Below are 24,398 nucleotides of genomic sequence, written 5' to 3' on the forward strand. Positions count from 1 at the left end.
AAACCTCCACAGCACCACACAGCACCATTTCCACACACACACCTGTTCTCAGTTCTGAAGTGATTTAAACTCCAGCAGAGCCTCTGGTGTTCTAAAGTGAGAAGTAAAACCTTAATTCTAATTCAAACATTGGGGATCTACATTTAGACCAGAAATAAGATAGGATAAGACTTTATTAATCCTGAAGGGAAATTGAGGTGTTACAGCAGCCCAGCGCAAGAAAGACAGACATCCAACAAGACAGACTAAAATTAAAAATAAACTGCAACATTATAGTAATTTAATAAGTATATAGAATACAAAATAAAATAGAGTTAGCAAAATAGATATGTGCAAAATATGTTAATAGTCACTGTAAAACAATAAAAGATGTGCAAAATAGGCATTTACAGATTGAAAATAACACAGTATAAACAGTATATCAATGCAGTGTCCAGAAGTACGAGTGCAACATGCTGTCCATAGATGAGCAGATGAAGGGATAACAGGCCTAGCCTTGGGCAGTGATACATTATACACCCCGACAGCCGCCGGGAGGAAGGACCCCTTTCTAATCTCAGGCTCAGGTTGAAGATGTACTGCAGCACTGCACCCAGTTGGTCCAGCAGATCTTTAGCGCCCTAGAACTGACACCGTCAGGACCTGCTGCCTTCCCTGCATGGAGTCTCCTCAACTCCCTTCTGGCCTGGTCAGCTGTGATGGACAGGCCGAGGAGGGCAGGGGAAGATGGAGTAGGAGTAGGAAGGATCTCATGATGGGGTGACTGAGGATATGAAGAGGGTGTCTGGGGTGAAGGTCTGTGAGGTGAATGGACAGTGGGCCCTGTATCGAATCTGTTGAAGAAAAGATTCAGCTCATTGGCCTCTCCAGGCCTCCTTCACTCTGTTGGCCACCGGACAGCTTGTATCCGGAGATCTTCCTCATGCCATTCCACACTTCTCTCACATTAGTCTCCATCAGCCTGTCCTCCATTTTCCTCCCATAAGCCACCCCTAACTCTCACCTTCAGCTCTTTCTGCACTCGCCTCAGCTCCTCCTTGTCACCTGCCCGAAGAGCCCTCTTTTTCCTATTTAGGACGGCCTTCAGATCACTGGTGACCCAGGGTTTATTATTGGAGAAGCAGCGCACTTTCCTGGTGGGCACTGCACTGTCAACACAGAAGTTTATGTAGTCAGTGATGCAGTGGGTAAGACCATCAATATCATCTCCATAAGGCTCACAGAGTACCCCCCAGACTGTTCAAAACAGTCCCTCAGTGCATCATCTCCTCACTGTCCTGGTGGTCACTGGTTGTCGTAGGACAAGAGGCTTGTACAGAGATAGGAGATAAACAAGGTTGTGGTCAGATCGACCGGGGGGGGTGATGAGGAGCTGTAGGCATCCTTGACATTAGCATACAGCAAGTCCAAAGTCTTATTATCTTTAGTAGGGCATTTAACAAACTGACTAAAAGTAGGCAGAGTAGAGGAGAGCGAAACATGATATGCTAGCTAACCGCTAGTAGTTCAATGTCCGGGGTGCATAGCTGTTTTTTTACAGTGATGTGTCCAGATTACACCATCTATCTCTGCATGACAGACCTAATGAAATAACTGAATAACTGAAATAACTGAATGTTGTTTCCATACAGGCAGTTCTAGGGGCGATCACTTCTGTGCTAGGTTGGTAGACGTTTGACAGTAGAAAGAACTGATGGCAATCCCACGTTCCTTCTTTCCTAACCTTTGACCTTCCTCCCCGTGCTAAGGAAACTGGGTCCAGACTTTCACTGAACCCGAGTGAGAACACCACAGACCAGTCAGCTGTCAAGCTAGTGAGCTTCACAGAGACCGACGGCGCCCCTTTCTCCCCATCTCCTACAGGTTAGAGTTACGAATGTTGGGATAAGGGGTAATATTTAAAGAGGACTTGGAGTTTTCTGGGATCCTGGGTGGGGTACAAGCAGAAATACAAACTCATTTTTCAGAACAAAATGGGCTTTTGAAAAGTAGGGTCCAGATGTTGCACAATATTGGAGCTGTTTCTCTCTGTCTTTGCACCTCCCACTCTTTCAGAAGCGTCTTGTTCCATGTGTCTTCTCCTGCTGTGTCATACCCTCTGGCTCGTTCTCTCTCCCCCAGGAGTGGCTGGTTTTCCAGGTCGGGTGAAAAGTGCGAAACCACCACCGATACCGAGGAAAATCTGCCAGTCTGTGATTGAACAGTTCAGCACCACCCCGCCGCCAGAGTCCCCTCGGCACAGCTGCTCTGTCTCTCTGAAGGTGTGTGCTGGGGCAGGGGTGGAGAGTGCAAGAGAGTGAGGCTTTCCAGAACCTGAACAAAAGAAGATTGCCATTTTTTTATTTGATTATCAGAAGAAAATTAGATAGCTTTGCTCTCTCACTTCTCAAAAGATTCCAGAATGTCACCTTTAACATCATTGACAGCACATTGCTGTTTTTTTTAATCATCCATGTTTCTGCCTTATGCACTGCAACTCTGTTACGGAGAATGGAAAGTCATAATTGGACAGATGTAGAGAATCAATTTTTTAACAGAAACAGAACAGAAAAGGTTATATAGGGAATTCATTCAGCTAATCAAAATCCTTACTGTATAAACTCTATATGCAAGGGATTTTGTCGATATCAGCGGCAATGCTGAGACTCAAATGGAAATGAGATAAAGAATTTAAGAGAAAATCTAAGGTACTTCTTAACACAGAGGATTATGGGAGTCTGGGACAAGTCCTCTTGTGGTGTGATGGTTCGTGACACCGTGCAGCCATTTAAAAACAGTATACGAAGCACATAGATGAGAGTCTTAGATCGTTCAGTTACTACCAACCTACTGTAATGAGCAAGATGAGCCAAAAATCAATAATCATTTGTAAACACCCTGATTATCTTGCGTCTAACGGATAAGGAAACCCTAACGGGCAATTGTGAATCTGAGTTTTAGGAATCCCAGTGAATTACAGTTGATTACAGTTCACACTAGTCTGGACTGCAGAACGTAGCCTCCTCTGCATGCAAACCTCTTTACTGCTCTAGCTACTCACTTGGAAGATCTTCCAACAATTGTTTTGCAAGTAACATTTTCAGTCTAAAATACATCTCTCTTCTCTTAGCTGTGACCGCCCGTGCAATGTCACTGTTAGCTTGGTACTGAGCCAGAAATAATTTCTAACAGTCTGAGAGAACTTGTGAAGCTGTGAATCCTGTAACATCCTGACGCTCTCCCTGTCACACCTATCTCCGTCCCTCCCCGACCCTCTGCCCCCTCACCTCTCTTTCCCCAGGGTCCCTCTTCCAGCCCGGTGATGGACAGGATTCCGAAGGCCCCTCCCCCTACTCCGCCGAAGGGGAAACGACAGAACCAGAGCTGACCGGCCGCTGCTGCCTCAGCACCCTCCAATCACAGCCACTCGTCATCAGCGCTTGCTCACAGCTTTGCTCAAGCAGCCACCTGCGGTTTAATGCCTTCCTCAGTACCCGATGGCTGTGGCACGGACTCATCGGGAGTGCCCAGCATGTAGAGCCCCTTGTGTCAGGAAACGCTATTTCACCACCTCTGCAAACACTTACCTACTGTACAGCACACCCAAGAGCTGGAGTACCTGTTGCTGTCATTGAAACCCCAAGGTGACTCAGAAGAGGCTCAGGCTGATATGTCCAAATCCTTCAGGAGATTAGGAGTTCAGGAGGTCTATGAACAAGAGCAGCAGGGTGATATAAGAAAGATTTTAAATCATTTGTTTTTAACCCCTCATTATAGTTTACTGCAGTAAACTATTCTTAAAGCAAAACAGAAGCAGTAAAGCACTGTAACAAATGTATTAAAATATATTTTTTTAAATGCAAAGTATTACAAATATTACAAATACCGCAATATATCCCATCACTGCACTATATCCCATCACCACACTCCCATCACCATCACACTCCCATCACTGCACTCCCATCACCACCTCACTCCCATCACCTCACTCCCTTCACCACCACACTCCCATCACTGCACTCCCATCACCACCACACTCCCATCACCTCACTCCCATCACCACCACACTCCCATCACTGCACTCCCATCACCACCTCACTCCCATCACCACCACACTCCCATCACTGCACTCCCTTCACCACCTCACTCCCATCACCACCACACTCCCATGACCACACTCCCATCACCACCTCACTCCCATCACCACCACACTCCCATGACCACACTCCCATCACCACCTCACTCCCATTACTGCCACAGTGATGTTATATTACAGTAGTTTTAAGATTTATGCAGCAACTGTGCTTTGGTGAAATAATTTGACTGTGACTGTTCAGAAAGCAGATCATTACTATAATCCTGATAGAGCTGTTACACACAAGAGAATTAGAAATGTGGAATTTGATGAAGATTTAATGACAGGCAAAAGTGCAGAAACGTCTTCAAGGGTCCTGTGTCTATACTCCCTTACCTGTTGAAGGCATGGTAAGACTGGTAAGACTTTAGTGCTGATAAGAGGCACTCTTGTTATTAAAGTGATGCTTAGCATTGTCTGAACGCTGCAATATTCATGTGATTGGTCCCACAGCTGTTGTGATCCCCTTTTCAGAGAGGACCAGTCACAATGCACAGATTAACGCTGCCCTTACAGCAAAATGGATTTGTTACCTGTTTCAATAAAGAACAGCAATGATCGAGCTCAGAATGCATCAGGTTAATTATTTTATCTTTCTGCTTGTAGCACCTACAGCAATAAAACATTTTTCTTTCATTCATTGTAAACACAGAATACACACCACCAGGCAAGTGCCATTACTGAATGCTGTCCACACTGTCTGTACACTGCTTTAGTTTTGACTCCTTTGCCTATCCCTGCACCTGCTTATGCTGGTTTTATTTGCCCAACTATTTATTTATCTTATTGTATAGATGAGATTGTTACACTCCTCTTGTTAGACACTAAGGGCAAGAGCTATAGTACTTTACTCATGTCTGTGCTTGTGAACCGGTGCTCCAACCACGCGGGATGTATTATACACCTCCACGATCTAAGGTTGGAATCCAGGTGGCCTCACTTAACATCTGAACGTCCTCATCAGGGTACATCTAAAATTTAAGCAGAATGGGGTGGCACCTCTTTTTGGCAACATACTGTAGCTCTGCTTTTTCTGTAATCTTTCTCAGTGTGAGACTAGAACCTTGGTCTGATGAACTGCAATCACGTCCTCAACACCGTATCTCTTTATACTGAAAGCTTTGAGTCCTATTTTTTATAAGCACCTTGTAAGTTGACCTTTCCAGTCCTGTGATTCATGTCTCATCTCTAATGAAGGGTGGTTTAATTAGGAGAAGTCAAATTTCTAATCTCATTTATGCTCTTCCACACAAATACTATATCTCACCTCTAACCCCCTTCACAGGTTTTTTTGCAATCTTTATTTTGATCTGATCAGAGACAGACGTTTCTAGACTTTACCTTTCAGTTCTTTGTTGTTCCTGGTCTGTCTGCTATACCCCCTTTCCTCATGCACACCGGTCTTCACAGTATCTCTGGTGCCGTTGGATCTTCACTCAGGATGATGCCCTGTGCTCCCATGAGAAGACATTCATTTTGAATTTAACCATATAAGCAACACACTCATGTTTACAATGATAACCTAAAGAACCATTTGTTTAGCATGTACTAAAATAATTTGGGCAAATTCTCTTGATTGCACTCACTTTTTTTCCCTTCAACTTGGAAGACAATGAGAGGAAATACTTTTTTCAGACAAAGTAAATCCACTTTTTCAGAATGAACAGTGAAACAGACTACCACTACATGGTAGTGACTTTAAAACTGAGAACAAAAGGCACTTCATTAAACAGGGGGGTGGTTAGCATTACCATACTCCCACATGTACTGTATGCTTTTGAATCTGATTCCCTGGATTCTTTTAAGAAACGTCTGGGCAAGATCCTCAGATCATTTAGCTACTACCAACCAAACAGGTTAGAGGAGTGAATTGGCTCTTGGACTCTTGTTAGTAAGCTTTCTAATGTTCTTCAGGTTTAATAGAAGATGTGTTTAACTATGGTGATTTTGCATGGCTTTGTCACCCTTTTCACAGATGGCTGAGACTTCAGCAGTTTTCCTGTCAATGAGTACTTCCCCTGTCTAGAATAAGTGTTGGCTGGAGATTTGTTAATCATATACTGTAAATTTCTAGTACCTGTAAGTATGTCTACCTCTGCTGAAATATTTAACATGAAAATCCGAACTTTGTCCTTTTATATATACTGATGCATGTCCTCTTCTTCCTAAGTAGACACCTCGGTGAAATATTTATTTAATAACCCAGTCATTTCTATTTTTGTTTTTACAAAAAGTTTTACATTTTCAGCTATGAGACACTTGCAATACACCTCCCTGTGACCTTTACTGAGTGCTTAGCCTTCGTTACATAAATTACATCTCTCATTGGTACTTATTAATCTACAGACATCTACATACAATAATCCCCTCTTATTAGCAGTTTGCAGCATTTCTCCTGTTTTTGGCCTTTTCAGTTTGCAGCAGATAAAGACAATTTTCAGCATTAAACAGGTGATAGCTGAGTAGGAAAGGATTTGTGGCAGCAGAAATTGACATTCCTCAATCTTCAGGATCAATAAAGTCTTATCTATCTATTATCCTCCCTGAATATAGCCTCTTCTAACATTTTATAGTTCCTGTTTCAAATACAAACCACTGCTGAGGGCTGTGGGTGACCATTGGGCTCAGACAATAACAAATCTCAATAACGTTCCTTGGAAAGCTATGAGGAACGACAATATACTAGCTTTTGATGTCAGTAAGCAGCCTAGTAGCCACCCTAGCTAAGGAGCTCTCATAGAGACACCTTAATCAGCTCCCTCCTTGCCTGGCTGCTCTGTCTAGAGGCAGACAAGTCGGGGTGGAGGCAGTGTCTTGGTACTGTAGGATGATACAACATCTACTTCCTAATGAGCAAATTTTCCATGCTCAAAGGGGTAGTCAATATCTTTTAAAATTCCAAATATTATACTCTTCATCTTTATTTAATCTTCATCTTTATTACTCCATTGTTTTAAGACCTCCCTTACATTCATGGTTGAATCCTTGCTTGATATTCACTAAATATTAATAATAACATTTATCCAGTGTGCACCGAACCTGGCTGATGCACCAGTACTCTCCCCTCCCACCAGCTCTCAGTGGGGAGGAGAGCAGAGTGATGAAGTCAGGATTATCAGGAGGCCATGGTTGATAAAAACCAGGAGGAAATTTGGCCAGGACACTGGGGTAACACCCCTATTCTTTTCGAGAAACGCCCTGGGACTTTTAATGACCACATAGATCACACATTTTATGTCTCATCTGAAGGATGGCTCCTATTGACAGTATAGTGTCCCCGTCACTATACTGGGGCATTGGGACCCACACAGACCGCAGGGTGAATGCCCCCTACTGGCCCCACTAATACCTCTTCCAGCACCACCCATAATTTTTGCTAAGGTCTCCCAGTTACATACTGGTGAAATGGCTGCTGGCTGCTACTTGACCAAGGAACCTCACAGACAGGTGTATTTATACAAGCTTTAAAGTGCAAGCTTTAAAGTAACAAAATGTGAAAACTGGTTGGGTGCCTGAATACTTTTTCAAGGCACTGCATATGGTCAGTCCATTTCTTCAACTGGTTTGCAAGATACAGGAGTGTCAGGACTCAACCAAACAATGTGGACACAAAACAAAAACATAGAAATTCTATTGATTGAATTAATTTGGAAAAACCAGGCCTACTACATCGTGGCAGATTGTCCTGTGGATAAACCGTGATGCCCCTGGGCCTGACACTAAAAGGACACCCAAATACACCTCCTAATGCAAGAATAATTGCAAGTGCATTGTTCTCTGATTGCATAAGTATAATTCGGTTTGCAATGTGTGCATTTTCACATGGGGTCAATTAGTGGTTAACGTGTAGATAAAGGTGTGTCACCTGCACAGGTAGGAATTGTGCATAGTTTAGATTATTGTCAGTTTGTAGGTCTAATTGCAGCACTCAGCTTTGGGGTTTTACATAACTTTTATAATGCAGCTCATTTGTTTTGTAGGATTTGTTTTTATTACATCTTTCCTGGAATACATTAAGACAAAGCCGGGAAATGGCTGTTTGTGCTGTGCTGTATAACTGAATGTTGCCTGAGCAACAGGATTGCAGAACTCTAGAATTCAACCTGTCCTCGTGTGCAGAGGGAGGGGAGTGACAGGACTAAAAAAATCAAGCAAGGAAGCAAATTTACTTTTATTAGAGAAATGTGGAAATATTTATGGAAATGCATGTAAATATATTAATGACTTTTTTCTTTCCATTGCCATTTGATACTGTACATTTCTCATATATTTACTGTAGGTAATTGTTGCTGTTTTTCTGTTATAAAATTAAGAATGAGAGGGATTCATTTGACCCTTCTAACTTTTTTGGTACTTAGTATCTGATTGATCCAAGATTCTCATCCAGCTGTGTCCTGAAAGAAACCAGGGTATTGGCTTCAACAACATGGCTGAGCAGCTTATTCCACACTCCCACCACTCTTTGTGTAAAGAAATGCCTCCTGTCCTGACTGAAGGATCTTATCCAGCTGTGTCTTGAAAGAAGCCAGTATATCGGCATTAACAACACGGCTGGATAGCTTGTTCAGGCTCCTTCAGACTTTCATTCTTCAGCCCGGGGATTTATAATGTATCTTTTTTTTATCTCGATATTTTGTATCTTCAGAAAATTCAAATAAATTAAACTTTAAAAAAAAGGATCTAGTCATAGGAATATTTAAACATTTTGCTGTAATACCAGTATTTGTAAAACTAGATCTTAAAGTCAATACCTCTTGTTAATTTTTGCCACAGTGTTTGTATATTTGATATTTCTGTTTAAAATGTAACACGGCTAACCTGGCAGCTTTCATTGTGCATGTCAGAGAAATCCATACATGAAAACTAGTCCAGGAGAAGACTTTGGTCTGATTGATAATTATATCTGTGGAAAATTCCAGAATCTATTTAATGGTTAATCGGTTGTTCCCAAAACATTGTCATGTTAACTTCAGCTGGTGAGACTGAAAACAATCCTCATCCCAAACTATAAAAGCTTAGAAAATTTCGTTGGAGTCAAAGAGACAAGGAAAAACACTGAACAATGGTAAGAGTGAGTCATTTTACAGAAACAGAGCATTACTTTAGAAGTTGAAATCTTGTAAAAGTCTTCTAAGAGCTGTACTGAATACAGTGTAGATGTACTTTTTGGATAGACGGAGTCTGCAGTTCCAGCTGCAGTCACTCCAGGGGTGTGAGACTGAGTCTTGCCCTGCGCACACTGAGGTGTCTGTGTCTGTGTTTCCTGCAGAAGCTGCCAGCTGCACTGCTGCTTCCGGTGCTCCTGCTGGAGCTGGTGGTGCGGCCCGGTTCTGGTGAGACCACGACCTGCCTGCAGGGTCCCCCCGGAGCCCCAGGGGTGCCAGGGAGAGATGGCAGGGATGCAGCTCCTGGACCAAAGGGAGAGAAGGGTGACCCAGGTATGAAAATCAAACGGTGAAAGGTCTTCCTGTTTTCTTTCTTTACTGAATGAAGTTTTCTTGCTACGGCCTTTAGTCAGCAAGAGACATTGAGAGAGTCTGTGGCACTGTGGGCAATAACACTGAGGGCAACCTCTCACAACCCTGTACTGTACATGCTCTTCCTCCTCAGACATTTTCCTTTCCCTGTTCAGCACACCTGCAGCTCCTCAGAGTGAACTGTGCCACAGGAGTTAGGTCTTGTATTCTGATAGATTGCTGATAGCCTTCGACATGAGAGCAGATCCATATTAAAAGGCCCTTTATTTTGCAAACCACAAGTATTTTCAAAAACACCAGTGCGGACACTTTAACTTACATAAGATACAAGATTTTGTTTGGCAAGTGAAAAGTTTACCTCATGATTAAGTACTAGATTTTAAATTAATGATCTTCCAGTGATTATAGCCAAACGTTTACTGACTCAGAGTGGAACTTTTATTTTACATTTGAGGTCCGCGAGGGGAAAGGGGTCATGCTGGTCCCCCAGGAAAAGCTGGACCCCCTGGAGTGTCAGGAAATCCTGGAGGGCTGAGACAGGGGGACGTTTATGCCTTCCATGTGGGGCTGGAGAAATCCTACCCGAACGATGGAGCACCCATCACATTCACCAAAGTGTTCTACAACGACCAAGCTGTCTACAGCACCGACACTGGAAAATTCACCGCTCCTGTGAAAGGGGTCTACTTCTTCACTTACCACATAACTGTCTACAGTAAGGATGCATGGGTGACGCTGAAAAAGAATGGTGAGATCGTGCAGTTCACTTTCATGGATCACCTGGAGAAAACAGTCCAGTCCTCTGGGGCAGCAGTTTTGATGCTGGACGCCAAAGATTCGATCTGGTTACAGGTGTACAGTGCATCCAATGGGCTCTATGCTGACTCCAATGATGACACAACTTTCTCTGGCTTTCTGTTGCAAGGTCTGGAGCACTAGAGCACAGATCACTGGACATGCAGACATCTCACAGCTACTCACCATTAACTAATGCCAATAATATTGAAATAGGACAGTATCACTTTTTTTCTAAGCTTTAGCATTATAAACACTGTTTCAAATACTCTTAATGAACAAATAAAAAAATACAAACATGTAAAAATAAAATTTCAGCAACTTAATATTTTGAGTGTTTCCTGTATTTTTTGTGTATTTTTGGTAAACTCACTACATTTGAATACTTTCTGAAATTGAATCAAGCCTGTAGTTATCATTTGAAATTGTAAGAGTAATTTCCCAGCCCCTACAGATTCAGAGCTGGGACAGTGTGGCGAGGAAGATAATCTCCGGGGAAAAATAACTAAACTTGTGGTGGGAGGATTTTGAATATCAGTAGAAAACAAGTGCTCTGAAGTTTCACTGTGTTTATCTGTCACTGGGAAACTGATGTGTCCTCTGATGGATCTTTCAAATAATAAACTGTGTTTAATGACGCAAGAGTAGCCGGACCATCAGCCACTGACTGAAGAACATTTCTCCTTAAGGTCTGGGCTTCTGCAACGCTGGTGGGTTGGGGCACTAGGAGTTAGGTCTGGGGCAGTATTGGCAAGCTAAAGTCAGCACTAGGGTAGATATTGGCTACATTGAGTTAAGGCAGGAATCATATCGGTTAGTTGTAGTTGGTGGGGATAGAGTTGTGATTTTCATATTAAAGGGAACTACAGTCCTAATTTCTTAGACCAGTTATTAAATCACGGTATTAGAAACTTTTACAAATTCCGAATTGAGCACAAAATCATGACCTTTGAGAAAGTGCTGGATAGTCACCATGTTGTCACAAACCTCTGGTCTTGGCGTGCCTGCCCAGCAGACAGTACAGACGCCGTGGGTACCAAACTGGTAGAGCAGCGATGTTCTGTATTAACCAATTTCTGTATTTAATGTGAATTCTCTGGAGGACGAAATTAACCCGATTTTGTAGACGTGGTATACTGTATCACGAACACTGAAACATAAACAAAAAAAATAAATAAACATACACATTTACAAGTATCGAAGCAAACACACTAACTAGCACTTTCCCGAATTCGCGATAATAACGATAACACCGCGTGTTGGAAAAAAAAGCTAAAGTAAGATTGCACAGCCCGTCCCAGGGGTGTTCAGGAATGGCGTTGCTTGATGACGACATGCACTAAAACTCTGGGAAATGTAGTTTTCTGTGTCGCACTAGTGTAGTCGGTAAACACTCATCTGTGACACTCATCTTCACTTTCCACTGATGAAGAAACGTCATTTTCCATAACGCTGCTCGCCGTCAGTCTAAAAGAACAGTGGGCTAGTTTTGTTTAATTTAGTCCCTAGGCAACACAGATATAGCTGTTTGAGTCGGACACTAGGACCCAGTGGCTGACGCTGCTGAGCAGTAGCAGATTGCCGACCATTTGTAAAATTGTAAGTGTCGGACTTGATCCAAGGGCGCTGCGGGGCAACTGACCCTTTACAGGGACAGAGCGGTTCCTTTGCCAAGCTTGGTTTGTCGAGGCGCGCTGCATAGCTGTGAAACAAACAGCCCCCCTGCGTGTCTGTTTCTGAGAAGGTAAGTGTCGGCAGAGGTCAAGTGAGTATTGCTCTGGCTGTTTCTGTACTGCAGGTACAGTATGTGCAAACAGGACAGAACTTGAGGGACGCGGTTGTTGACTCGGTGTGACTTTTTTTCTTTTTAATTGTTGACATTGGTGATGGTGTTGCGAAGGTTTAGGCACGATAGTGAGCGTTTCTCGTTTACATTTACACGTGGGTACTGTCTGCGCGTTTGAAAAATATTCTGTAGGGAAAAAAAGATCGGTAAGCTCAACCAGCAAAACTAATTAAGGGCAATTATTATTTGTATGTGATCAGACCAGATCTTAAGGAATAAGAGCAGACGTTAAGAGTAACCGAAAAATCTTCGGTAAATGCCAAATGTTACAGCAGTCGGGTTCAGAGTGCAGAGATGACTCGGTGCACCTAAATAGTTTAAGCCTGAAATAAACTTTCAGCGAGTGACATACTCGGACACGAATCTTCAATGAGAAGCAAAAAAAAACATTCGCATGTTTTAACTATTATTTCTATAAATAAAGTGTAACGTTTTCTGGGCACAGGGTGCTTTGTTTATGAAAAAAGGTGCTTTATTTTGTTCTAGTTATTCTAAACGAGCATTATTTGAATGTATAATAGTTACTCAAATTTCTGTAGCACGTTTCTCATGTGGATAAATTCCCAGATAGAAACAGAGTATACTGTAATCCTACAATTCTGGGGTTCTTCGCTGTGTGAAATCACTTGACGTCAGAAGAATTTCTGTGGGAACGCACTGCCTCTGGACAGTGTCTGGGAGAACCGACCCACCGTGACACTGCGAGCTGGGCTCAGGCAGAGGGCTCGTCAGCGTGTCCAATTATATTCACTGCCAGGGTCGCCAGTACAGAATCCATCCGCAGTAACTTGTATCCAGGAAAGAGCTTTTAACAAACGGTCATCTTGTTATCAACTTAATTGAACAATTTCTCAGTGCAGTTAAGTAAAACCCTGGACCTCTTCCTTAGCCTTTCTTTTCGTTATATCTACAGTATCTCTGACAAAACCTTTGGCAGCATTTTATTTCATATTTAAGGCTTAGAAAAGGCAGTTGTATGTTTTGTTTGTTTTCTTGGGTGTCGTACGCCAGTGTAATATGTATGTCCAAATGAACGGGTTATTATAATATATCCTGCAGCAGGCTCTGTGTATTCAGTTTGAAATGACAGATGAAATAGACATTTGTGGTACACAGAAAGCTCCAGAGATTGTACCTCCGAGTCTCCAGGCGGGCCTTGTTGTTGTGGTCCCTCTGAAAGAGCCTCGTCTCTGGTGCTGAAGCGCCTGTTTCCTCCCCTGTAGCCCTGTTTCCCGCTGCGATGGCTGTTCTTGGGAGCTACTGCGAGTCCAACGGCTCTGTGGCACAGGTGTGGGTCCAGGGCGGCCTGTCTCCCTGCTTCTACTTCACCCTGGTCCCCGCGGTGCTGCTCACCCTCTCCCTCTTCTGCGGCACCGTCCACTGTGTCTGCTACCGCAGGTACGGCACAGCCATGGAGCCCAAGTTCGTCCCGCGCTCCAAGCTCTACGCGCTGCAGCTCTGCGTCTCGGCGCTGCTGCTGCTGCAGTTTGTGGCGGGCGTCGTGTGGCGGGCGGCCGGCCCCGGCGTGCTCCCTGGCTACGCCCTGGCCTACGGCTGCCTGTCTGCGGCGGGCTGGAGCTGCGCGGCCGCCCTGCTGTGGACAGAGAGGCGGCGGGTGCTGGTGCAGGACCGAACCCGAGGCCACAGCACCGTCCTGCTGCTCTTCTGGGCCCTGGCCTTCGCTGCCGAAAACCTGGCCTTCGTGTCCTGGAGCAGCTCCCTGTGGTGGTGGTCTCTGGAGACCCGGCGTCAGCAGGTGCGTCCCTGGGCCTCCGAGACGGGTGTGCAGCTGAGGAGAGGCCGAGTCTCTGTGGAAGAGAAGCTGTTGCCGAGGTGTTGTGATGGGAATGTTGTAGCACATTTTCCAATGCCCAGCTTTTGTCTGCAGGCCTGAGTTTTAATGGGAGCTAAATGTAAAGTGAAACAGAAGAACTTAACCATATTTAAGAAAACATTACTGGAATCTTTGCAAGAAAGTGAATCTTGCAGAGAAGTAAACTTGTTTTTAAGTCGGCTTTAAAAGCATAGCCATGGGAGTTTATTAGGGGTAGTAAAAGCATATCAAATTGAATGTATTGCACAATATATTGTTTTTTTACAGGTAACAGACCGGTTAGGTGAGTTTTGACAGTAAGGAGAAAACAACGCTCGTTAAAAGCTGAGCTTATCTTATTTATAACTTGATCTAGTGTAAAATATTATTATTTGTAGTTTGGCACTGGATAAATTCACAAAATTAAAATGAAGAGTAAAAACATTAGTATTTTCTTGTAATTATCATGATTAACTTCCTGTTTGTGACAAGGGGGTATTTTGTCCTCTGATAAGAATATTGGCACAGCCCCACTGAGTGCCTGCCTCAGCATGACTAAGCAGAAAGCACAGCTAAACACCAACAGCATGGACGAGTTCTGCTGAGTCACAGTCACAGTCACTGTCAAGACAGTCACAGCTCTTGTTGTGTCGCTCCTCCCCCCCTTCTTGTACGACTGTATTTCAGTGGGCTGTGGGCTAGACAGGAAAACTGATTGTAAATCAGCATAGTTTTTGAGTGTTTTTTTTTTATTTGTGTCTTTTAAAACAAAAATAAGTATTGGAACATATAAACTAAGCAAGGTTACAGATGAGAGAAAGCCATTTGGTTCATCAAGTCTGAAGCTGAAAGGTATTATCTTTAACAACATGGCTGGGCAGCGTGTTCCATATTATGGCTGAGAATTGTATTATAAGTTTGTAATTTATACAATGTCAAATTGTAAAGATAAATTACACACAAACGTTGATGTTCCTGTTTTTGTATATGCAAATTACAATTTCATTTCATACACTGCTGTTTCACAAGGGTTTTAGTGATATAAACTGTCACCTTATGTGCTGAATTGTAGGTGTATTATTGATTTTAAACATTTTTGTACATTTTATTTTTATATATACAATATCGTTATTAAGCAGCCTTATAAATACATTAGCCCTTGAAGGAAAGAGAAAGTCTTATTTAGTTTTTAGCATACGTTTTTAAGTGATCAGTGTTTGTTTGTGTATCCTATTTACTGTAGTTACTCGTATAAGAAAGGTTATAAACGAAAGAAGGCCATCCAGTCCATCTGGCCCAGTCAGTAGTTAGTAGCGTATAAATCCCAGATCTCAACCAGCTCTTTCTTGAAGGAAGCCGAAGTATTAGCTTCTCAACCACATGACTGGGTGGCCTGTTCCACCCACAATCCCACAACACCAGGGGTCCAAAATACCTCCCATTCCTCGAGTTTTAAAATCACTTTTATGTATTTTTCACCTGTGTCCTCTGATTTGTGTTTTACTGTTCATAGTATTTTATACTTGTATTGGGTTCCCTTGTAGTTTTCTGTGTTCAAGAAAGAAGAGATTATTGTTCCTTTAAGTTAAGAATATAACTGTTTTTTCTTCTCTGGACTGATTTTTTTGTAGCGTTTTAACCAACATTGTGTAGAATATTCTAATGGAGCCTGGATAGTGCATTGTGAAATCTTAACATAACATCCTGTGATTAATAATCTACATTTTTGATTGAATCACCTAACATTTTGTTTGCCTTTTTTATAACTTCCCAAAATGGTTTTAAAGTTATAGGCAGTGTGTCAACATAAACACCCAAGCCTTCTAAATACGTGTTTTCAGAATCAGTCAATGGGACTGGATCAGTGTAGCAGCGCCCAGCTGAATCTGCCGTAGACTAAAAGACTAAAAGACTAAAGGCACATGTGCATGTGGAATACACAGTGCAAGTTACACTGTTACTTCCAAATTCAAATTTTTATTTTTTCTGACCAAGAACACAGTAACAAAACCTAAAGTGCTACAAAAAGTAGTAAAAGTAAACATAGTGCCTTTCTACAGAGTACAAGATGCAAGATGAAAAACGGAAAGAAAGGATGAAAAACAGTGAATTTTTGTAGTCAAGGGTCAGTCACTGCAGGAGGGTGCCCAGCTTGTGCGTGTTATTGAGAATACTGTTGCAGCCAGCAGTCATACCTTCAAGTCCAGTACTTGTTAAGCATTAAACTGAAGCTGTGCCGGTAGAAGTCCTTACAGTATTATTGTCAGAGCCTCCAGTTAAAGTTTGTTACCATTTCTGGGAAACAGTTGTTGTGTCTTGAGTAATTTGCTGTTGTAGCTTCATTGCTTTATTAAAGCAATAGTAAAACAATATACTAATTTGCAACATAACAATGTTGACGATAATAGGAAATTATGAATTACTATTATTGTTTTTGGATTTACTATTATTATGGAGATACAGATGGAAAATTGGAAGCTGTGCATTTTGTCTGGATAGTGGGGAGAATTTCTTTAGCACAGGCTGGAGAGTGTCTGGAAGTAGCTGCCAGTCATGTTCGAACCTCAGCTGGGTATTCTTTACTGAGGGAACTGTGAGATGAAGAGCTCTGGACTCCCAGTGAGAGACTTGCTGGTCTAAGGAGTTTGCCTGCAGTCTGCTATTCCTAACTCATTACTCTTACACTTGTTAAATGTGTGATTACAGCACTTAAATCCAAACACTGTTATATATTAGAACAGTATATATTAGTATACATTGCCTATATACGCATGGTATTAATGTACAGTAGCAATTGTTTTAAAAAAAAACAGTTTCATAGTGAAGATGCCTTGAAAGGAAAGCATGGGATATTCACAAAGGAATAAAATCTGCTATTCAGGAACTCTTCTCATGTTCACATTTACTGAGTTATCTGAATGATAGTTGTTCCCTTTTCTGCAGGTAGAGTTTGGGCTGTGGCTGGTGCGCTACATTGGAACAGCAACACTGTTCATATTAGGGCTGAAGGCCCCAGGCTTGCCACGGAGACCATACATGCTACTGATCAATGAAGACGAACGTGACCTGGAGCATGGGCAGGTAATTGGCTAGCCACACATCTGTGCTCGGGCCTGCCGTGTTCCAAGTTTGCACAGATGTTACCATAACTTTTGCAGGTGGTGTCCAACCCTGTGTTTACACAGTGTGTAATATTCACAGAGCTCCTGCAGCTGGTGTTCAACCCTGTGTAATATTCACAGATATTCTGCAGCTGTTGTCCAACCCTGTGTTTACACAGAGTGAAATAATATTCACAGAGCCCCTCCAGCTGTTGTCCAACCCTGGGTTTACACAGAGTGAGATAATATTCACAGAGCTCCTGAAGTTGGAGTTGAATACAACGATGCAGTGTGTTGTTTGAATACCACAAGGAAGTGGGAATTAAATTAAAGAAACATGTGTCATGTTTCATTTTAGTGATCATCACTGATACCTGCTGAAACAGTGCATGAAACTCAGCAAACGGAGCTATCTTAAGGTCTGAGAAAACATGACGTATTCTTGGAAGTGGAACTACACAATAAATTGGATATTATTCATTTTAAGGTTGATAAGATTCAATAATTGCACTGCAGCATAGGCTCTTTCAGACTCCTGTGTTGAACTGGATTCATGAAGTGGGAAAGACACAAAATTATGATTTAAATACTTCTGTCTTAATACACCGAACCACAAAAAAAACACACACAGCAGATGGTATTTATTAATTTAGTACATTACATTCACAGCATTATAGTCTAGAACAGTGTGGCAGGACAGTGATACTTCCCCTGGGGACAGCAGACTCCTCTTGGGCATGGAGGGTCTTTGCTACTCTGTACCGAGGAGACTTTCCTGAAGGGTATTTCCAGGGAGTTTGAAATTGTAAGGCTGTCATTTTGTGATAAGATATTGCATGTGCCTTGAATATGTTCAGTGTATCTTTTCTAGACGTGTACTTTCACATGGTGCAGTTTTGGATGGGCTTGTCATTTGTATGGAGTTTGCAAGTTCCTCCTGTGTTTGTAAGGGTTTTCTCCATGTTCTCCAGTTTCCACCCACCTTACAAATGAATACAGGCTATGTTAATAATAAGACTCTTTAATTTGTCCCTGTGTTCCTGTGCATGTCCTGCAATGGACTGGCATCCCAGCCAGAGAGTAGTCCAGTCTTGTGCCCTGTGCTTCCAGGAAAGGCTCTGTGTGACCCCTTCCCAGAAATCTGTGCTTTCTGATGGTGGGTGGATGGATCTTGGAGTGCTCAATGCAGTGCTTGCATTGCTTGACCGACAGCCGTCAAGGGAGATGGACTGAAATGTCCTTCCTGTGTTGTGCAGCCGCTGCTGGGACAGAATCGCGAGAGTCAGTCGACATGGCAGAACTTCGGGAAGAAGGTGCGTCTGCTGGTGCCGTATATGTGGCCAAAGGGCAGCGTCCGTCTGCAGCTGCTGGTGCTGCTGTGCATCGGGATGCTGGGTGCCGAGAGAGCCATCAACGTCTTTGTGCCGATTTACTACAGGAACATTGGTGAGTTTTTCAGCTTTTTGAAAAATAAATCAATGACTGCAGTTACCGTGCCACATGAAGGACAAACCAATCTGAGGGTGGCAGGTGCGAGTTGCCAGCAGGGTGGCCACAGAAGTTATAAACATGGGCAACACTTTAAAGTACAGTGTAAAAGCAGCGATTTTTTACTTGGGGCTCTTGAGCACAGGAAAACTAAAAGAGACGAAAACTAAACATGCAACTAAGGAATGCTTTGCATCTCTACCCAAGACTTCTGCGAGAGATGAGATTTGGATTTAGAACAGGTGAAAAGTCTGTTCTCTCTTGCTGAAGGAGTCGTTGGAAAACTGGTCCAGTTTGTTCTTTCTCACCTACACCCTTTGTGTAATCCATCCTGTTGTCAGAAATGTTCTTCCTCCTAAAGTTCATGTGCTTTCTTGTGTCCTTGTTTCATTTATAACACATCAGTGGATTATTTTTTCACACAAGGCACATGGTGTATATATACACACTGTCTGAGGTGCGCAGACGCTCTGTTGTCTAGAAGAAGATGGCAAGTGCTATTTATTATTCAATGTAGTTCTAAGTAAAAGACTTTCAGAGCATGCTATTCATGTCTTGTGAGTGATGTGCTGACCTCTGCTGTCTGCAGAGTGAAAAAAAGCGTTAATTCAGTAGCGGTGTGCTGATTACAGCCTTGCTTCTTCCAAAAACAAAGAGATTTATTTGATAGTTTTTACTTGAATGATGTGAGTCATAACCCATCGTTGCTGGAGACTATTGCTGTTTTCAATGCCTGTCAGTCGACACGGCAGCCCTGGAGAGTAGAGAGAGGAGGGAGCCTTTGTTCCCGTCAAGGTCTGCAGTTTTGATGGGCTGAAACGCAGACGCATGACCATAAGAAAACAGACATTTAGCAAAATCAAATAATGGAGTTAATTTTCCCTTACGGGATCAATAAAGTTTCTTTTTACAGTGGTGAGAAAAAGTTTGTGAATCTATCTATATTCCTGCAGTAATTTCTCCTAAAATGTGACCTAATCTTCATCTCTGTCAAAATAGACAGTGAGAGTTTAAACAATGCGTTCAATATAGACAAAAAAAAGTACTGTGCAGTTGTTTGTATGTAATTTGTTTAATCAGATTGTGTGTATTTATTATTAGGAGCATATTATTAGGACTCCGAAGGCTACACAAACTTTTTCTCACAACTGTATTAAGAATTAGCTGTTTTAATTTGTATATATTTTGGTCTTACATCTGATGTGTACACGTTGGCGTTTCCCATCTCTTGGAAGAACTGTGATGAACTCGCCACCCACCTTGTTCCGGCCTGGAATGTGTGTATTTGTTTCCTTTATACGGCAGTTTCTCAGTTTGTGAGATCCTATTGTAAAGCATACAAGTTATGGAGCCAAAAACAAGTTTCTGGCCCAGGAACCAAAACAAGCTTTGACACCCAGTAGTTGTATACCGTTGCAGCGATGGAGAAGGCCGCAGAATCAGTGAGCTGGTGACAGTTGGGTGAACAAATGGACCAAAGGTCTGTTTTTGATGTCTAACTGTGTCTTTTGTTCTGTATATTTCATGTCATTTCTGCCGTATTTGTCTTCCCTCAGTAAATGAGCTTACCGATGGAAGCAGCTGGAAGACTCTAGCTGCAACTGTCTGCATCTATGTTCTGCTCAAGTTCCTGCAGGGCGGAGGAGCAGGTAGTACAGAGCTCTCCCAGCAGTGTACCATTCTCCTCACAGCTTACACTTCATACGAAGGCTCTCTGCACGTTTCACACATCATGACATGCTGAGATCACGCACATTTCTAAGCGCCAGTAGAATGCTTCTAATTAATATTCAGTACAAATTTCATGCAGTAATATATATATATCTTGGGTTGTCCTTCAGCATAGCTAAAACAACACGCATTTGTTTTCAGATTTATTCTGTTTACTCCAGGCTTGGGTGTTGGCTGTCTGTGAACTCTTGGCTTTCCTCTACTCAGGCGCCTCCGGCTTTGTGAGCAACATGCGCTCCTTCCTGTGGATTCGGGTGCAGCAGTACACCAACCGGCTGGTGCAGGTGCGGCTGTTCGCTCACCTGCACTCTCTGTGCCTGCGCTGGCACCTGGGCCGCCGCACGGGCGAGGTGCTCCGCAGCATCGACCGCGGCACCTCCTCCATCAACAGCCTGCTCAGGTATGCAGATTTTCCTTTTCCTCCATTTACTCATGTTTTCTCTTTCACATTCTACTCTCTACACATCTGTTTTTACTTCATTCAATGAGGTCCATCATTCACCTCTTACTGCCTCCCTCCTCACCTGTCTGCTCTACCTCTGTCCCTGCTCTCTCCTCACCTGTCTGCTCTACCTCTGTCCCCTGCTCCGTCCTCACCTGTCTGCTCTACCTCTGTCCCCTGCTCCCTCCCATCTTACCTTCTGCTCTACCTCTGTCCCCTGCTCCCTCCTCACCTGTCTGCTCTACCTCTGTCCCCTGCTCCGTCCTCACCTGTCTGCTCTACCTCTGTCCCCTGCTCCCTCCCATCTTACCTTCTGCTCTACCTCTGTCCCCTGCTCCCTCCTCACCTGTCTGCTCTACCTCTGTCCCCTGCTCTCTCCTCACCTGTCTGCTCTACCTCTGTCCTTGCTCTCTCCTCACCTGTCTGCTCTACCTCTGTCCCCTGCTCCCTCCTCACCTGTCTGCTCTACCTCTGTCCCCTGCTCTCTCCTCACCTGTCTGCTCTACCTCTGTCCCCTGCTCTCTCCTCACCTGTCTGCTCTACCTCTTTTTTTTTCTCTTTCTGAGCCTTCTTAGACGTCTTGGTCATAAAAGGCAAAACTGACTGTTTCTACTTCCTTTGTGCAGCTACATTGTCTTCAGCATTTTCCCCACGATTGCTGATATTGTCATCGCCATCATCTACTTCAGTTCCTCCTTCAATGCCTGGTTTGGTCTAATCGTCTTCGTCTGCATGTTCCTGTATCTCAGTGAGTACTACCCTCATGCCAGGCTCAAGCAAGGCTGCACTCCTTGAGTTACCCCCTGTAGCTCAGTGACTGGCATGATTAGGCTTTTCTAGGCATGTCAGGGGCTATAAAAAATAAGAAAGGTAAAAGCAAGAGCAACCAGCCCAGCTTACAGTATCTTGCGTTATTAGTAGGTGATTTACCTGAAGACCTTATTCAGTTGTTTCTTGAAAGAAGCCAGTGTATCAGCTGGCAGGGTTAATACGCTTGTTATAGCCCGTTTTGAATCATGGCATTCTGATGGTAGATGGGAAGAATTTTAGCTTGGAAAGCGAGGAGTAGAAAGTCTGTTATGGTTTAACGCAAGGTATGACAATGGAGAGAAGAGGGGTGTTGATTACAGAGTTAACACGAGAGTAGCCTTGAAAGCAGGGTTTGCAGTACTGCTGTTTTTCCCTGTCTTTTCCTACAGCTCTGACCATCGTCATAACAGAGTGGAGAACCAAGTACAGACGAGACATGAACACGCAGGACAACAACGCCAAGTCCAAGGCTGTGGACTCGCTGCTCAATTTCGAAACGGTACTGGTTTCTGCCTTCCTGCCCTGCTCTCCTCCCCTTCCCCTCCCCTCGCCTGCACATGCTTTAGGTTGAATGAGGAATGAGCCTTTACCTGATCCTCTGCAGTCACACAGCTCCTCAATCGGGAGTTTCCTAGGTGTGAAAAAATCCTTCCAGGATGCTATTATAGAATAAAGGGGAAAAAATATTGTTTTCCTGTTCTATTAGGTCAGACATCTGATCAAAAAGAAAAAGGAAAAATCTATTTTTCTATTTGCTAATAAGTTTTGAAGCTACACTATCTCTCTTTTGGAGTCTCTAACTCATATTCACTTCTAAGAAATGAAGACCAGCTGCGCAGTGTTAGAATACAAGCAGGAGTCTCTCTGCCTCCAATATGCAAGTGAGAAATATTAACTTGTGACTGAAAGGCTGGAGTTGAGAAGACGTGGTCGCCCTCTTGTGGCTTCGGTTGGAATTACCGGCTGCGTTGCTACGTACCGTACATACAACGCAAAACTATTCACAGATCCCATTGTGTTCTATTTTGTGTAATTACAAAATAATGCGTACAAATTGTATCTAAACATTGTATTTAAAACCTGAAAGTCAAACTGAATACTACCAGAAGTAAGGAAAGTCACAGTAAATGTCAGCAAAAGCTAAAGAGGAAATTAATTCAGTTCAATTCAATTCAACTTTATTGTCATTAAACTTACACAGGTGCATAGTATAATGAAAAGTGTTTCTCATTAGTCACTCAGGTGCAGTATATAAATAGGACAGAAGATAAGACAATAGACAGTAACACAATAGCAAAAACAGTAACATGTAATAACATAACATAAATAACATGTAATCAAGTAATCAAAACTGTGCAAAATTCCGCAAACAGAGAAAATATAACAGGACAAAAACAGTGCAAGGTAATTCTTGGAAGAGTGCAAAAATAGTATGGTTAATTAATAAATATTAAATATTATTACGACCGGTACAGTTTTACTGGGCTATCAAGGGGACAGTACAATTTCGGCTTACATGTGTGTGTGGTGGTGTAGGAGTACAGTCGTTCTGGGTACAGGAGGATGTAAGGAGAGCTCATAATATGGTGGGAGGGAGTGGGGGCGTCACCAACTTGACAGCTCTGGGGAAGAAGCTATTTTGGAGTCTAGATGTGTGCGACTGGAGTGACCGGAACCTTCTGCCAGATGGTAGGGGAATAAACAAGTTACTGTATGACTGGGGTGAGTGGGGTCAGACATAATTTTGGTGGCTTTTTTCAGACTCCTGGTGTTGTATATTTCCTGGATGGATGGTAAGGCACTGCCGATGATGTGTTGGGCAGTTTTGACCACCCACTGTAGTGCCTTACGGTCGGATGCGGTGCAGTTGCCGTACCAGACTGTGAAGCAGCTGGTCAGTATGATCTCCACCGTACATCTGTAGAAGTTGGTGAGGATCTGTGGATGTAGGTGTATTTTCTACAGCCTTCTCAGGAAGTACAGCCGCTGTTGTGCCTTCTTGATGAGACTGGAGGTGTTCAGTGTCCATGTAAGATCCTTAGAAATGTAATGATTACATAAACCAACTGGATTGGTGATGTTTAAACATTGTTTTTGGTAGATTTGCTTAAGTTGCTAGGGGATTGTATGGACAGCAGATACGTACATTATACTATCCCAACTACACACGTACACACTTATCCTTAAGCCACGCCAGAGCAGACTCCAATATTTTTTGTATCCTTCTCCAGTGCTTTTGAATTTCTTTGTGAGTTTCTTTGAAAGTGCCTTCGTCTTCACGGCTAAGTCTTTGCTTGAAATTCCCTACCTGAAGAAGGAACATTACAAAGACAGGAGTTTTTATTCTGAAATCATGAGAACCACTGTCACACAGGCAGTGACCACTCAGCTAATTGTTTTTAGGTAGTTTTGTGAGCTTGAAAATGTATACATTCATGATAAATACTTTTATATTATATGCTTCTTCCTCTATTTCTATTTAGTCCTTTCTTTTAGTTTTTTGTTTTGAATGTGTGGAGTAGGTTAAGTATATAATTATTTTCTACTTCAAAGTGTCGTGACAGCAAACATTAAAGAACCAAAATGTGAAAACTGAGTAAAGGTCTGAATAGTTTTGTACGGCTGTACACATGTTGCCATTTTTTCAGATAGTGTATAACCCATGAAATTTACAGACCCTGAATGTTTTCAAAATGCTGGTCTTTGTTGTTTTTTTTTAATCTTGTAAGTATGTTTTAAAAAACCTTCATGATCTTGAGCAGGTGATGAAAACTTTTCTGA

General features: G+C 42.8%; 3 protein-coding genes and 2 long non-coding RNA genes across 6 annotated transcripts in view; 3 read left to right on the forward strand and 2 right to left on the reverse strand.

Moving 5' to 3' along the window:
- Nucleotides 1-4,684, forward strand: part of LOC148673874 (dedicator of cytokinesis protein 2-like) — a 260,919-nt gene extending 256,235 nt beyond the window's left edge. For both annotated transcript variants that reach the window (XM_088630800.1, XM_088630801.1), the window contains 3 exons: nucleotides 1,749-1,863; nucleotides 2,122-2,261; nucleotides 3,281-4,684. In XM_088630800.1, coding sequence (XP_088486926.1) covers nucleotides 1,749-1,863; nucleotides 2,122-2,261; nucleotides 3,281-3,367 — 342 coding nt within the window. In that variant the 3' untranslated portion in view covers nucleotides 3,368-4,684. The remainder of the gene's footprint in view (nucleotides 1-1,748; nucleotides 1,864-2,121; nucleotides 2,262-3,280) is intronic.
- LOC148673876 (uncharacterized) lies at nucleotides 12-6,234 on the reverse strand. Its single transcript, XR_015936151.1, has 6 exons — nucleotides 5,701-6,234; nucleotides 5,456-5,563; nucleotides 4,966-5,085; nucleotides 3,267-4,647; nucleotides 882-2,313; nucleotides 12-693 (listed from the first exon to the last, which is right to left on the reverse strand). It is a non-coding gene; the product is annotated as an uncharacterized LOC148673876 (long non-coding RNA).
- Nucleotides 6,235-9,052: 2,818 nt separating this feature from the next.
- On the forward strand, nucleotides 9,053-10,712 carry LOC148673877 (adiponectin-like). The gene is made up of 3 exons (XM_088630806.1): nucleotides 9,053-9,179; nucleotides 9,384-9,552; nucleotides 10,046-10,712. Exons 1-3 carry the CDS (start codon nucleotides 9,177-9,179, stop codon nucleotides 10,528-10,530), a joined length of 657 nt encoding a protein of 218 aa, XP_088486932.1. The 5' UTR covers nucleotides 9,053-9,176; the 3' UTR covers nucleotides 10,531-10,712.
- On the reverse strand, nucleotides 10,549-13,482 carry LOC148673878 (uncharacterized). The gene is made up of 2 exons (XR_015936152.1): nucleotides 13,368-13,482; nucleotides 10,549-11,536 (listed from the first exon to the last, which is right to left on the reverse strand). It is a non-coding gene; the product is annotated as an uncharacterized LOC148673878 (long non-coding RNA).
- abcb6a (ATP binding cassette subfamily B member 6 (LAN blood group) a) overlaps nucleotides 13,473-24,398 on the forward strand; it is a 28,666-nt gene continuing 17,740 nt past the window's right edge. Inside the window, exons 1-7 of the mRNA XM_088630805.1 lie at nucleotides 13,473-13,988; nucleotides 16,989-17,126; nucleotides 18,403-18,592; nucleotides 20,191-20,283; nucleotides 20,573-20,765; nucleotides 21,434-21,555; nucleotides 22,007-22,116. Coding sequence (XP_088486931.1) covers nucleotides 13,473-13,988; nucleotides 16,989-17,126; nucleotides 18,403-18,592; nucleotides 20,191-20,283; nucleotides 20,573-20,765; nucleotides 21,434-21,555; nucleotides 22,007-22,116 — 1,362 coding nt within the window. The remainder of the gene's footprint in view (nucleotides 13,989-16,988; nucleotides 17,127-18,402; nucleotides 18,593-20,190; nucleotides 20,284-20,572; nucleotides 20,766-21,433; nucleotides 21,556-22,006; nucleotides 22,117-24,398) is intronic.

Source organism: Lepisosteus platostomus, chromosome 4, assembly GCF_059453375.1.
Source record: "Lepisosteus platostomus isolate fLepPlt1 chromosome 4, fLepPlt1.hap1, whole genome shotgun sequence".
Taxonomy (NCBI): Eukaryota; Metazoa; Chordata; class Actinopteri; order Semionotiformes; family Lepisosteidae; genus Lepisosteus; species Lepisosteus platostomus.